Source organism: Spinacia oleracea, chromosome 4, assembly GCF_020520425.1.
Source record: "Spinacia oleracea cultivar Varoflay chromosome 4, BTI_SOV_V1, whole genome shotgun sequence".
Lineage (NCBI taxonomy): Eukaryota > Viridiplantae > Streptophyta > Magnoliopsida > Caryophyllales > Amaranthaceae > Spinacia > Spinacia oleracea.
Window position 1 is genome coordinate 144553328 of NC_079490.1, and position 16501 is coordinate 144569828.

At 35.9% G+C, this 16501-nt stretch overlaps 2 protein-coding genes across 2 annotated transcripts; both read left to right on the plus strand.

The window, feature by feature from the left end:
* Positions 1 to 10177: 10177 nt before the first annotated feature.
* On the plus strand, positions 10178 to 10804 carry LOC110795733 (protein NDR1-like). The gene has a single exon (XM_022000752.2). The coding sequence runs from the start codon at positions 10178 to 10180 to the stop codon at positions 10802 to 10804; it is 627 nt and encodes a 208-aa protein (XP_021856444.1).
* A 1227-nt stretch (positions 10805 to 12031) lies between these two features.
* LOC110795741 (protein NDR1-like) lies at positions 12032 to 13199 on the plus strand. The gene has a single exon (XM_022000761.2). The coding sequence runs from the start codon at positions 12157 to 12159 to the stop codon at positions 12775 to 12777; it is 621 nt and encodes a 206-aa protein (XP_021856453.2). The 5' UTR covers positions 12032 to 12156; the 3' UTR covers positions 12778 to 13199.
* Positions 13200 to 16501: the final 3302 nt, after the last annotated feature.

Below are 16501 nucleotides of genomic sequence, written 5' to 3' on the forward strand. Positions count from 1 at the left end.
TAGTAAAATAATTAGATAAATAAAATTTATTATAATTACATTATTCAAAATTAAAATCCAAGAAATTAATTTAAATTAATAATTTTAAAATTAATTAAAATTACGTAAACTGAAAATTTCAAATTAAAATTTCAAAACGATCTAATCGCAACGCAACAATCCCACGCAACGCACGCCCATGGGCCACACGCACACAGCCATCGCTGGCCATGTGCGCGCAGCCCATGCGCTGCGTCGCATCGCTGCTGCTCACCATCGCAAGGCATCAAACGAACACGCGAGCTGGTGCTCACTGCGCGCGCCAGCGCTCGATGCACGCGAGCCATCGCTCGCTGCGCTCGCTTGCCAGCGCTCGATCGATGCGAGCCATCGCTCGCTGCGCGCCTGCCTTTCCCGCATGCGAGCTTGCGCTCATCGCACGAGGCAGCAGTATGCGAGCTGGCGCTCGCTTCGCGCGAGCCATCAACGCTGTGCGTAGCGCTCGTGGCACGCGAGCTTGCACTCGCTGCGCGCGAGGCTCCGCATGCTTGCGCGAGGCAGTGTGCGCTGTGGCGCATCACGCTTGCTGCCCACACGCGACTGCTCGTTCCTTGCTCTCGCCCCTGCCCACACGCCCATTGCTCACAGCCCACGACACAAGGCAGGGCTGCTGCCTTGTGCTCGTGCACTATGCCCTTGCTCGCTGCATTCGTACCGCATGGGCGACGAGCTCCCTTGCTCGTCGTCGCATGCCCGCACTATACAACACCCCTTAAGGGTAACACGTAGCGTCGTGCAAGTTATATGAGCGAGTCGCATAAAAAATTAAAATTTATATTCAAAATTAATGACAAATTAATTTCATAATTTTAGGGCGAAAAATCGAAAATTTAATATTTAATTGATTTCCGATTAACATGGATTCAAGTCTAGGTCATAAAAATTTAAAATTTAACATAAATTTACAATTTTTATGGTGGTTTTTAATCATAGGTTTCTAATTAAATTATAATTAATTATGAAAATCAAATTAATTCTAAATTATTTCAATTTTCAACAAATTAATCATAATTACAAATTAGATTGCATAATTAACAAGGCTAGGCATTCAAACTTGTTAAATATATACAGTAGGTCAATCAAAAATTCAAGATTTATCAACAAGAATCGCAAATATTTAATTTAACATCTTAAATTTACGAAATTTTGCATTCAAAAAACTAAAACCTCCGAAAAGTCATAGTTAGGATTCGAATTTGAGAATTCTGGGTTCGGCTAAAAATTATTATTTTTGTCAAAATTTTAGAATGCCTTTTACATGCGGAATTGACATAAAAATCACTCGATTTGGATGAGTAACGAAGAAACTGCCGAAAAACTGCGTACGTATAATTAAATAAACGCAATTTGCAATTAATTAACAATTACGAAAATTAATCACCCCTTTTAATTCTTGCAAATTTGTAATATTTAACCATGTTTATGCAATTTAGATTATGAAAATAATAAGAGGATCGTGATACCACTGTTAGGTTATGATACATATGACAATTCATAAATCATGCAGAAAAACCATAAAGCCAGGAAAGCATATTATATTCACATAATCATTTAGCATAGTATTGATGCATACATGTTGTAGCGTGCCTTCCATAGCTGCGCCCGAACCGAACAAGAACAAGTCTTTAGGACTCCAAATGTCGTCCCTCCGTAGATAGTCCACAGTACGTCCGGATCCGCCTCAAGTTAGACCAACTAGAATCGCCCTTAAGGTTGCTAGGATTTTCGGCTAGTGTTTGCAAGTGTATGGCTAATTTTATTTCAAAAACTTACCCTTTGAATACTTCAATCGTTCCTGCAAATAATGACCCTAGGCCCTTATTTATAGAGGTATGGAAAAGGAACTGGAATCCTATTAGGATACTAATTAGTTAAACTAGAATCCTAGTAGGACTCTAACTAATTAATTTTATCCTTTTAGGATTAGGAATTTAATCATCAAACAAATCCTACACAATTTAGGTTTCGTATGTGAACACAAACTCTACACGAGCATGACCCACGAGCGTGCAGGCCATGCCCGCGCACAGCCCACACGGCCGCTCGGCCCACGCGAGCCGCAAGCCCACGCGAGCAGCAGCACAGCTCGCAGCCCGTTGCTGCGCGCGCTGCCATGGCCTGCTGGGCCTGGCCTTGCGCTGGGCCTGGCGTGGCCTTGGCTGTTCGTGTGGCGCGCTTGGCTTGCTGGGCGATGGCCTGGCTTCGTGCTGGGCCCTCGTCCGGCAGGCCTCGTCCGATGCTTATTCGTACGATACGCTTCCGATTAAATTCCCGGTTCCGGAATTCATTTCCGATACGAACAATATTTAATATTTCCGATTCCGGAATTAATTTCCGTTTCGAACAAATATTTAATATTTCCGTTTCCGGAATTATTTTCCGATTCCGATAATATTTCCGATTCTGACAATATTTCCGTTTCCGGCAATATTTCCGATTCCGGCAATATTTCCATTTCAGATAATATTTTCCGATACGTACCATGTTTCCGTTTCCAGCAACATCTACGACTTGGATAATATTTATATTTCCGATACGATCCATATTTCCGTTTCCGGCAATATCATCGTTTCCGGAGTATTCATTTCTTGCTTGTGACGATCTCAGCTCCCACTGAAACCAAGATCCGTCGATTCCGAATATCCATAGATAGAGTATTTAATGCCATTAAATACTTGATCTGTTTACGTACTATTTGTGTGACCCTACGGGTTCAGTCAAGAGTAAGCTGTGGATTAATTCCACTTGAACTGAAGCGGCCTCTAGCTAGGCATTCAGCTCACTTGATCTCACTGAATTATTAACTTGTTAATTAATACTGAACCGCATTTATTAGACTTAACATAGAATGCATACTTGGACCAAGGGCATTATTTCCTTCAGTTATATACTCCAATACCCCCCCCCCCCCCCCCTCAAACTGGAGATGGTGTAAACATCTTCAGTTTGAAAGCTTCAAATCAGATTCTTTCATTAATTTTGCACCAAGAACTCCTCATGAACAAGCATAGATGTTGGCCACTGCTGTTGCTGTTGTACCAAATGCTCATATCAAACTGCAACGTCCAATATTGCCTTGAAGAAATGAGCCTCAATGGGTCTCATCAAAAGAATGATCACAATGGATCAATGAAAAATGACCTCTTTGGGTCACACAACTGACCTCTTTGGGTCTCAAAACTGAGCTGATATTACAGGTTCTGATTCTCCAGGTCTGTTGCTGGGAAAAAAAATGTTGAATCGTGCCAACATTCAAAAGAAAAGGAAAACCTCAACCCAAAACAATGGCAACAAAACATGCCAACAATCAACAACCAAGCTTCATTTTCTGCAATACTAGTGCTGAATTCAGTGCTGGCAACAAATCAAGCCAACATTCAATAACCAAACTTCATTTCTGCAATACTTCTGCTGAATTCCCATATTGCTCACACCATTTTCCAGGAGCAATACTCCTGTCAGCTAAATCCTCAAAATCTGCAACCCCAAAACTGAATCGGTTCTGATAACGCAAATGCATCCTGTGATATACCATTGGAGGCATGCTTACACGAAGTACCAACAATTCCATTATAACATGGGTCTCAATTGCCAGCTAGGTCGCCATCAAGGTTGGATAAAACTCCTAACTGGTTAACAGGCTCTGAGGCTGGGGTTTATGGAAAAGCAGCTCTAAAGGATTTCAACTCCTAATTACATTTCCACTTTTCCAGAAAAGAATCCCAATATTCATGTAACTCTATTTGGTTTAAAATGGTCACTGCACCAAGATGCAAAAGGGACCTTCTCTAACACATTCATCAAAGAAAGTTGTGAACTCAATCTCACGAATCCATCCAAAGATTGAAACAATTTCAACCAAAACTCACTCCAGTTCTCACATAATAACCAGCAACAACAAAAATTCAATTTCGATTGGACAAGAAAAAAAAAACTCCAACAATTCTCAAATTCACCCAACATCATCGGCAGCAACAACAATTACCCAGCAACAATTCAAATTGCAGCGATATAACTGATATGATTCCAAGAAAAATGACGAACCAGCAGCAACAACAATTTAATTTGAACAAACGAAATTGAGAACTAAACCCTGGAATTTCGTCAAGAACGACGCTAAATTTGAGGAAATCACCCTCAAATTCACCAACATCCATGAAGCAGCAAATTGTAATCAAATGAATTAATCAACAAGGTCAAGAAATCAAACCAAATCTTAGCAGAAGTAGACGACCACGAAAACGACGACGGAAGAGCATTGCCCGCCATTAATTTGAGATTCGAATTGTAGAGCATCAAGACGAGTTAAACCAGTGCTTTGCTCTAAACAATGAACCCAAGAATTGCAGAAATCATCAAGAATCTATCACCAATTTTCATATTCTTGCCAACATGAATTTGCTCGAAAATCTTCAAGAAACCCTAGAATTTGGGGAAAAACTCAAGAATCAAAATCGTTTGATTCAAGGTTGGAAATAAGATTTGTGAGCAAAATTAAGAGATATTAGGGAGAATTAAAACCCTAATTCGTCGAATTTAGGCCCAATTCGAGCAAAAATTCGAAGCAGAAAATTTGGGGAAAATTTAACGAATTGGTAGTTTGATTCGAACAGAAGTTTGATGCGGAATTGAAGAGCCGGGATCGTTCCCCCTCTGATACCATGTTGAATTTGTGAGTGAAGGAGGAAATTAAGAAGAAGAAGGAAGGAAAACTAAGGAAGCCATTGAAGAGCTTGAGGAGCTCGTGGCTTAGAGTAAAGAACAAGAGACTACATTTTTATTAATTGTGTAACTGATTGAGATATTACAAATCTAGAGTATTTATACTAAGTAACAAACTAATTACAAGCTAATGTTCTATACTATGTTATATACTCCAATAAATATAGGCGAGATTTGATCGTAAGCGTTAAAGAGCAAAGGAAAAAGATTTATGATTATGCATCAATTCTTCTGGCCATGTGCACTAGATGCGACTTATGGGAGTAATAGTGTACTCCGTAAACGTAATACTATAACAGTCATATAGTCATTAGTCAATGTGACAATTGGTCAACTAATGTCACCCACTAGGCCACTAGAGCCCATCATCTACCAAAAATACAATTTCATACAACCAGTTCCCATCTAAACAAAATTGAACTCATTTCCTCTCCTCATTCTTCCTTGAAAACAAATGCCTTCAAATAATGAAAACAGCAATAGTAGAGAAGGTAGTTGCTGCTGCAGCTGCATATCGTTAGCTATAAGCGCTGTTTTATTCTGGCTTTTCCAATTAAAAACCTCATCCCCAACTTGTTCCATTGAATTATTTGACGTTTTCGCCCTCGCGGGAACAACTACCACCCGATACAACAACACTACTATCCACTACGATCTTAAGCTGAAAAATAAGGATTCCAACGTCAATAAAGGTATTTACTACAATGCCCTTAACCTCACCTTCTATTACAAACAATCTAATTTCAACGGCTTCCCCGTTGGAAATGCCACTTTTGGCCCTTTCTACCAAGGTCGTCGAAAGAGTACCCACCGTATCGGGGATATTGACCCTAGAGGGATACAATGGGAAAATGCTACCGTGCCGGTGGTGTTCAGGGTAGAGCTGGCGACCGCAGTAAGGTACAAGAACACGTTTTGGAAGACTAAACGACACCGCTTGGTGGTAGGAGCTGACTTGGAAGTCAACGAACGAGGTAGCTTGGTTAAGGGAAAGGACAATAAGGGAATTAAACTTAGCTCTAAAGCCGTAAATAATACAAAGGGTTATTTTCAGCTGATGGCCATTTTGTTATTCATTCATTTTTTGTAATTCGGATTTTTTGTTTCTTTATTTTCATGTTATATTGTTATTTGGAGATTAGACAAACTTGTTGAGCTTTGAAATTAGCTGACGTGGATGTCCACAGGCATATTTTCCCATTTTGATTTATTTAAGTTATTAGGAGTAATGGACTAATATGATTCTTGTAATTATTGTTTGGCTATTAACAAAATAATAGAGTACTACTTCTTGTGTCTTGATTGGTGGGTTAGCACGACTTGTTCGATAATTAATAATGTAACTAGTTTTTGGGCCATTACATTGACAACATTCACATTTACTTATATATATTTTTTCATGTAATAGCTATAGCTTAGTGGTAAAAGCTTTATTATTTAAACTACATTTTTACACAGTTGTTTCAATCAGTAATAGCTATTGAAATACATCGTACTATATAGTTGTTTCAATCAAATTATCGCATTATTTGTATGGTTAATTGACCAATTATTGATTGAACAAATTGTCTAATAAAATTAAATTGTACAGTACATTTTAGGAAAATTTGTTAAAAATAATCCAACCTTTGGCCGATTTTCTTTAATTAATCCCACCTACAACATATTATTTAATAATCCCACCTTAAGTACCCATAGACTTTTATTGAACCAACTTGACTGATAACCGGCTAATTAGTCAACGATTATTACGTTGACAAAAAAAACTTGGTTTTCCCCCCAAAATTCTTTGCCACATAATACATTAATTGCCAGAATCCCAAAAAAATAAAAAACCTAAACTTAGATCCTCTAGAGTTCCAAATAAACTCTAGAGTTTAGAGTTTGATCACAATCGTTGATTTTAGATCAATGGTTAAGAAATCTCTTTCTCCCTCCTTCCTTTCAATGGCCTAATTTTCTAACTCATCAAGAAACCCCTAAATCCTTCACGCATTCCACGGAAGTACGCAACAACAATACCAATCACTCCCCCCACCCTCTTATCCTTCTCTCCATCACTGATGGACTGTCAATGATTATAGTTCGGCAATGTGAATGGGGGAAATTGGGGAATACGAAGTATGTTTTAACTCATTCACATATACTAAAATCTGTAAGCAAATATGTAATAGACGGTGATGGGAAATTGGGAGCAGTGGCCGGTGATGGTGGCGTAGTAGGTGGCCGGTGATGGTGGCGTAGTAGGTGGCCCAGTGGTGGTGGTGAGTGGAGGAGTGAGAACGACATCGAGGTAGTTACGACTGAGATAGGAGGAGAGTTGGGTGGTGATGGAGAGTGGAGATAGAGTGGGAAGATGCATTAATTATTAGCCATTGATTTCAATAGAGGGTTGAGATTAAAGGAACTCTACCGTGTAGAGTTTCTGTCAAACTCTAGAGGATCTCACAGCCATTGTAGTGGGCGAACGCTTTTTTTCCAAAACCCAAAGTTACAAAACAATTGAGATAAATGGTGGAGGACAGAAGTTGAAGATGCAAAAATGGTGGAGAAATGAAGCAGAGGAAACGCAAAAAAATGAGAAGGAAAGAGAAAGAGAATACCTGTTAAAAAAGTTAAACAAAAAAAAAGTTATTAATTTTGCAACGTAAATATGCTACGTAGGACAATTTACCGGATACATCCGGTTTTTTACCTGCTAGGATCAATAAAAGACAATGGGTACTTAAGGTGGGATTATTAAATAATATGTTGTAGGTGGGATTAATTAAAGAAAACCGGCCAAAGGTTGGATTATATTAACAAATTTTCCTACATTTTAATGGTTCTTAGTATATACTTCCTCCGTTCTTTTTTAAATGACACAATTATTTAGGCACGTTTGCCAATGCACGATATCAAACAATAATATCTTCAATTATGGATAAGAAAAAATTATAAAAAGTTGATATTTAAAAAATATTTATTGAGACGAATCTAATAAGACCTCACACGATTATGTTTTTTCTTAAGTATAAATCACAAAATGAGTCAAAGGCGCTTGTATGAATAGTGTCCATAACCCAATTGTGCCATGTAAATAAGAACAGAGGAAGTAATAGGTTACTAGCCGTTCAACATGAGTATATAATAGTTGTTACGAAAATGATAAAGGTCGCAACATGCGACCTTTAAGGCGTGTTACAATGATGACATGGCTTGCTTATGTGTCATGATTTAAATTGGAAACTAAAATATTTAACTTATATAACCTATTATACATGTTACAAAAAAAAAGTAGAAAAATTTAATATTCTAATTTGTTTTCTTCTTTATATTCTACTACCTTATTTACAAATTTTCATGGTAAAAAATATTGCATTGATAGTAAAAATATTTTGATAACGCATACCTTACGTGGTGCCTATATGTATCAATTAACTCTGACACGTAAGATTACGACAATTAAATATTATCGCAATTTGCGACCTTTATCATCGCTCTAGTTATCTGTTGTTACATCCATGTTGGACGGCTAATAGCCTGGAGTACTTTTTTTTTTGTTGATGCTATTGCCTATTACATTTTTGGATAAATAATTTCTCCGTATTAGCCTAGCTAGTGTGTTTTTATAAATAAGTACTCCCTCCGTATTTTTTTTAAGAGATACACTTGACCGGGCACGGGTATTAAGAAGAATAATTGAAGTAAATAAAATAATAAAACAAGTGGGGTTGGATAGATATTTTAATAATTAACCATGTGGGGACCATGTCATTTTGGTGGGTGGAGGGTGGGGTTGGTTTATGAAATTATTTGTTTAATAGGATGGTGGGTGATAGGGTATATTAAATGTATTATGTAATTAGATGGTGGAATTGATAAGTTACTAAAAATGGCAAGTGTTATCTCTTAATAAATACGGTCGGAAAAGACAAGTATATCCATTAAATAAATACGGAGGGAGTACTCCATACTTCAAGTTGCATAAAAGTGGCATAAAATAATACTCCCACTCTAATCATTATTGGTTTAAATTAACTCAATGTTGTATGTCTATTTCACCATTGACTTTTTCGAAACCATAAATTAGTGAAATTACACATTTTTCGGGAACAAATTGCACAATTTCTAGTACATCAGATAAAACATTCATCAGCATTGGACGATTGACAAGATACGATAACTGGGTAGGTTTTTCTGTAGGTGTGTTATCTATAAGGTTAATCGAGAATAAAGGCAGGAGGCGCATGATCGTACAAGAAATGCAATTTAAGAGGGATTTTCTCGGGTTATTTTTGCTAGAGAGCCTGACTAGTGTGGTTTTGTTTTTTGTTTTTGTTTTTATTTTTGTTTTTTTCTTTCTTGTACTTTTCCTAAATGTAAAAAAAAAAATGGAAAAGAACATTCCATATAATTATATAAACATCATTATACAAAAAAAAAAAAAAAAAACACTCCACATGCATTAGACTAAAACATATCACAAGTAAACCAAATACAACTTTGTAAAGTCGAACACTTAGAGTCTTGGAGCCAATGAAAAATCTTGAACAATCAATTAGGAGACCAATTAAAAAAGTTAAGCAACATAATAGTACTAGACTTATATATGCAATTAATTATACTCAAATTTTCTTTTCGAAGGCTTCGCCCCATTAGGCAAAATAGGGGATCTAGTGATCTATCTAATAAAATACTCGTAATCATGAACCAAAATTAGTAGTAGTTTGATCTAGTTATAATCTCAATCTATCAAAAAAAAAATTAGTGAATCCATACCATAAAAGGAAATATATCAATTAATTCGGACAGAATAAAAAGGAAAAATTGACGATTAAATTGAGACGGAGGGAATATTTATGATCTTAAGGTGGGTCAAACTACATATCATGCTATATTTTGCCTAGTAAGGACTTTCCGAGGGAAGAGATTCTCTTACCCTTACCCTCCCCCTCATCTTTAAGATGTCTAGCCCGCTAACCTGCGAGTTCCAATCTAACAGATTGCCCTTCATCTTACCTTAAAAATCAAGACTATAAGAAACTTTGTAAAGGATAAAATATCTATATTTAGATGCATAATTTAGAAACTCCAATCAGTTTCACCAAAGACTACATAACTCCAAACTTTTGTTAGTTGGCTCCCAAACTTAATCTTATTAAAATCAGGTCGCAAAAAGTCTTTATTAAAATTGCAATCCTTAATTAACATGGTTGGTATCACCAACTGTTTTTTTATTCCCTTAATCCTTTTGAGAGGATGGCATTCATACAGTCTATGAAACTATAAATCCAGAAAAATAAAGCACTTAATTTTTTTTATAAACATTACATTTCCATAGTTTTTCTTCCTTGTTCATATTAATTATAAACATTATTTGTCACCTAAACACGATTGATTAGTCTTGGCAAACTAGCTTTAGAAGTTAGAACCAATGGCCATGACCGATGTTCAACGGCGTGGTTGCTGCGGCGCTTGTATAATCCCGTTAGCCGGAATCGGCGTATTAATCTGGATTCTCGTTAGCTCTAAACTCCCAAGCTTCTACGTCGATCAATTTTCCGTTTTTTCCCGCCAAGAAAATACAAATTCCTCTGTTCACAACTACACCATCCATTATGATCTTAGGATAAGAAACAGTCGGAACAACGACAACATGGGAATTTACTATGATGCCCTCAACATCACCTTTTATTACAAACCTATAGTCAACGGTTTCCCCGTTGAAATTGGAGATGCCACTTTTAGCCCCTTCTACCTACGCAGGTACAGAGGTACTAACCGCGTAGGAAGTATTGAGACTAGAGGGGTAAGATGGGAAAATAATATGACACCGCCTGCGATATTCAGGGTGGAGTTGTTAACGGCTGTGAGGTATAGGAAACCGTTGTGGAAGGGAAAACGACATCGTTTAATGATAGGAGCTGACTTGAAAGTCAATGATCAGGGTAATTTGGTCAATAGAGGAGTTAAACTCAAGTCTAATGCTAGAAGGAATGATAAGCTTCGTTTTGAGTTGGTGGGTATTTTGGTTATTATTATCTTCATTATTTCTTGCTAGATTGATTTTTTTAATCAATTGTCCACCTTTTGTTGTTCATTTCTTGGCTTTGGGTGTTTGCGATTTCTTTAAGTAGACCCAAAAGCTTATGGTGTAATGTGTCTTGCTCCTCGTAAATTAATTGTTACTACGTGATTATTTCTCCGATTAATTCTTGAGAGATGGTGAAAATTTCCCTTGTGGAACCGGTACTTTAACTTTTATTGTGCTTTCTTTTATTTACTTCTCATTATTTGATCTCAATAAACATTCAATTAATCAAACAACTAATTGTATCGGGTGATGATAAGGTCGCAACTTGCGACAATATTTAGTTGTCGCAATCTTGTGTGTCGGACTTTAATTGGTACATATAGGCGTCACGTAGGTTATGCGTCATCATAATATATCAATGCAGTATTTTTACAATAAAAATATGTAAATAAGGTAGTCGATATAAAGAAGGAAACAAATTAAAATATTAAGATTTTTCTTAGCTTATTTTGAAACATGTATAGTAGGTTATATAAGTTAAATTAATTTCCAATTTAAATCATGATACATAAGCATGTCATGTCGATCATTGTAACATGGCTTAATGGTCGTAGGTTGCGACCTTTATCATTTTCGTCCCAAATAAAGTTGAGCAACTTGAATTATTTTCGAATACGAAATCATTAACATATACGGAGTAGCTGTTAATAAATTCGCAAATGATAAGGTCGCAACATGCTACCTTTAAGACCCGTCACAATGATGACAAGACGTGTTTATGTGTCATAATTTAAATTGGAAACTAAAATATTTAACTTACTCCGTATATAACCTATTATACATGTTACAAAAAAAAAAGGTAGGAAAATCTTATTCTAATTTGTTTAATTATTCATATCAACTACCTTATTTACACATTTTCATAGTAAAAATATTGCATTGATAGTAAAAATATTCTGATAAACGCATAACCTACGTAACACCTATATATACCAATTAAACTCCGACACGTAAAATTGCGGCAATTAAATATTATCACACCTTACAACATTTATCATCACCTATTCACCCTTCCATATTTATCTCTATGTGGGACGGCCACTAAGTCGTTGACCTTTTCAAATTTCACAAATTGCACTTTCATAGTCTTTCTTAAATAGGGTATAATAGAATTCTTTAACTAATTATTTGCATATACTACGTAGTTGGTGTCACCTAATGTTTATTTTTTCTTCTTTAAAAGAAAATGGTGTCACCTAAGACACATAAAATTTCACATTACATTTCCCACAAAATTAATTTTCTGACTAAACACTATTTGTCATCTAAACAAGATTAATAAATCCTAATTATTCTTGCTATACATTTGTCGAAAACCAATGGTGAAGGTTAAACAAGGTTGTTGTTGCACTTCCTTCATCATCTTAACCATAATCGGGTTATGTATTTGGTTTGCCATTAGGCCTAGAATTCCCATTTGCACTATTGAAGAATTTACAGTTTTTAACATCCAACAAACCGTGAATTCCACCTATAACAACACTATCTATTACGATCTCAAGGTGAAAAACAGGAATACTGACGATGTTGGAATTTACTACGATACCCTCAACGTCACCTTCTATTACAAACGTAACATCGATAGTTTCCCCGTTGAAATTGGAGATGCCACTTTTAGCCCTTTCTACCTACGTCGGTCTAGGAGCACCCACCGTGTCGGAAGTATTGGCTCTATAGGGATAAACTGGGAACGTGAGACTACGCCCCGGTTGCCACCGGTGATGTTCAGGGTGGAGTTGCTAACAACGTTGAGGTATAGGAAGCCATTTTGGAAGTCAAAACGATACCATTTATTGGTTGGAGCTGACTTGAAAGTCAATGGTAAGGGTGTTTTGGTAAACAGAGGAGTTAAACTTAGGTCTAAAGCTGGAAGGAATAATATGATTAGTTTTTGGTGGGTGGCTATGTTGGGTATTTTGATCTTCATGCTTTCTTGGTAGATTGAACTTACTATGTTAGTGGAAAGTCGACTCTAATAGCATACAGAGTATTGCTATGTAGATATGATTATCAGATCGAGCTCGCTGATACAAATCCTTAGGTGCACATGGATGCATGAAATGGAGTTTTTATCTTGTGAACACTTTCACATGCAAAAATATATGTGATAGAAAATATGAGTAGGTGCACCTAGAGTTAGATGATCTACCAAATTGTAAAGGTCAACATTATTGTAAAAGTCATATTTATTTCCTCCCTTTGTAGTGTTTTTGTTGTCATATCCAATTTTTTAAAATTTCACCTATTGTTTTTGTTGTGTACGTAGTATTTAGCTCAATTTCTTTTCGAAGTTCTTCAATATTACGTCGTATGATACATGAAGATTATACGGAGTAATTAGTTTGTTAGATTGTTCTCCTAATTTGTTTAGCAAATGAAGGTATACAAAATAATGGAAGTAAAATATTGAGATTTTTTTTTTTTTGACGAGTAAAGAAATTTTATTGTCAAAAGTAAGGAAACCGTACAAGCACAAAGCCACAAACTATAACTAACACTAACTAAACAAAGTAACAGTAGTTCAAACCCACCTTTTAAAGGAGGAACTAGACCACCCTGTTACAAAATCACATCATTAACAACGATTTATCATGATCATTGACTCTACAAGAGAGCTTAAAAATTATTTCGATCCCTAAATGCTTGACTTGCAGTCACGTGAGCTCTACCAAAAACTTCATTGTTTCTCTGTCTCCATATACAATAAACCGTCTCAGCAAAAGCCATTAGATACAGTCTGCTCCCAACAGATTTCCTCTTAGTCATTTTAATGACATATTTTCAAGAAAGAGGTCTAATGAGATTTATTCATATTTTCTACGTGCGAATAAGACACAAGGGGCAATACGAATTATAAATGAGTGCGAACGATTCAAACATGAGACTTATAGTATACAAACCCACAATTTTAAGTTTTTAACCAATAGGCCAAGACCAACCTACTCACATCAATTTATGTCGTGTTTATAATCTAATAATAATACCGTAACTATAATAAAAATCTCACATAGAAGTGAATTTTATCTTTTTACCATATTTATCTATTTACTATTCTTTTAAATAATTAATATTTAGGCAAATTTGTCAAAAACTACCTTATAAAATATGATTTTTGCGAAAAACTACCTTATAAAAAAAATATTGTAATAAACTACCTTATAAAAAATTTATGTTGTAAGATACTACCTTTTCCCGAATTATGAACGTTTGATCGAAATTTCGGGATTGACTTTACCATATATATGTCACGTGCCATTTAATTACGTCTTTCCCGTTAGATGTCGCGTAATATGCACCTAGTAAAGTCAACGTCGTAATTTTAAATTAATGCTCATAATATGGCCAAAGGTAGTATCTTACAACATAAAAATTTTATAAGGTAGTTTATTACAACATTTTTTTTATAAGGTAGTTTTTCGCAAAAATCATATTTTATAAGGTAGTTTTTGACAAATTTGCCTAATATTTATTATCTAAAATAATTATTATTTAAAATAATAGTAAATGGATAAATATGGTAAAAAGATAAAATTCACTTCATAATATTTTAAGATAAAAAAAGTAAATAGATAGAGTTTTGAGAAAAACAAAATACTGATTTATCAATTTATAGTCATCACAAAGTTTTGGATACTCCATCGATCATATCGACCCGTTCTTAAATATTAGTCATGTTTTGACTTTTCAACTTGTTTCAACTCAATATTTAAATGTAAATCACTACAAGAAACAGGATCAAAGAGGGCGAAAATTTTCGCCCTGTTTGATCAAAAAATCGCCCTCCTAACCTTTCAGGGCGCCTTAAAAATCGCCCTTGCTTCGCCCTGTTAGGTCCGTCCTATTAGCTTTCCAGGGCAACATGTATATTTCGCCCTCTTTGATCAAAACCAAATAGGGCAAAGAGATTTCGCCTTCTTTGGTTGAAATCAAGGAAACCAACATTTATCTCGCCCTCTTAGAGAACTTTTTGCCCTCTAAAGTATCAATACAAGGGCGAATTTATTTGCCCTGTTTATTCAAAACCAACCATGGCGAATAGCTTTAGTCGCCCTTCTTGTTAAACTTTTTATTTTTTAAAAAAGAAATCTGATGGGGGCAACCAGTAACAGGGAAGCTACATTTTACAGGACAAATCCGAATCATGTAGTGAGGTTAATATAGTTGATAAAAACAACAAATGTCAAATACCAACTGATAAAGATTCTACTGGTCTTATATACATGAGTATAATTTCTGTAAACTTTTACACAAGAAAATCTGATGACAACATATGTCTGTATTACAATGCACACAAACCTTGCAATTACTGGATAAAGAGAATATTTATGAAGATATAAACCAGCATCAGAATATCCAGCATCAATATCCAGCATCTGCAACCCTTTGAATATCAGAACATCAGGCATCTGCAAACATCAGAATATCCAGTATCTGGTCCCTCAAACCAGCGACCCCGGAAGATTTACAGGCAAGAAAATCTGAGGGGAGAAAAGATTTATGAAAATATAAACTTTCCTCTCTAATAGCTGAATTTGATAGATGATAGATGATTTACCCCTGTTAAGAAATTACATTCACTGTTCTTTCAACTGGATAAATATTTTGAAGTCACTCTTTCCATCCATCACAGTTGTTCTTCTAAACAAACCCAGTTCATCTTTCAAATAGAGAACTTCATTTCATTCTCCTCTTGCAGACTTCTGCTCGTAATTTAAGCCCTCGGTTCACTATGCTCTCACAAGTCTAACTATTTGTAGAGCTCCAGAAATTTCTTTAGTGCAGATCAACTTTGACTCATGACTCATATAAACTTTCCTCTAATCGCAGAATTTTTAAAGCAATCAAGAAATATCAGACAAGCATTGAACAAGTAAATGACTAGACAAGCATCTTAAGGATCGGAAAAGAAACAAGAGGTAAGCTACTATGATTATGATTATGGTACTAAAGAAAGCATCCAAGTTGACCATTTATGATTCATGGGAACTGGATAATTGGCTTAGCTTCAAATCTGATTCAAAATGATCTTAAAAGTGATAGCATACCACATTATTATAATACTCTTATGTCTTTTTATCTCACTTTGATCTGTAGCACAAGGACCAAATCTGGGCTAAGAAGCTCCTGTATAATTCAACTATTATGTAAAGCTAACTCAGGTATATGCTAGCCAACATCTTAAACTCACAAACAACACAACACAACACAACACAACACAACACAACCCACAACACATTTCATCATTCATTTCGGCAGCATCTCCCCATAAAAAACTTGTATTTACCCCACCCCCACAAATATGTATTCAAAATAATTTCGATTTCACTTCAAATATTAAATATTACCTTTTTATGTCAAGGATTCAAGGCCAATTTTCTCCATTATTAACTTAAGCTTCTGTTCCAGTTCTTCTTGTTTCTTCTTAGCTTCATTTTCCTTTCTCAAAGTTTCAGCTTTATGATGCTCAAATTCGGCTCGCATCGTGTTGTTCTCATTCTGGAGTTGCACTACATTAACTTCCAACTCAGCCCTTCCTTTCTTCCCGTCCTTGGACAACACCGGGTGACCTTTACCTAACCCCCGTGCATAACCTGGACGATATCCAAGAACTTTTTCATAGGCCACATCTACGGAAACATTGTCTGCACCTTTCTCTCCAACTTC

Excerpts from the sequence above, each read along its gene's own strand:
- LOC110795741 (XM_022000761.2), top strand. The coding sequence starts at position 12,157 with ATGGTGAAGGTTAAACAAGGTTGTTGTTGCACTTCCTTCATCATCTTA.
- LOC110795733 (XM_022000752.2), top strand. The coding sequence starts at position 10,178 with ATGGCCATGACCGATGTTCAACGGCGTGGTTGCTGCGGCGCTTGTATA.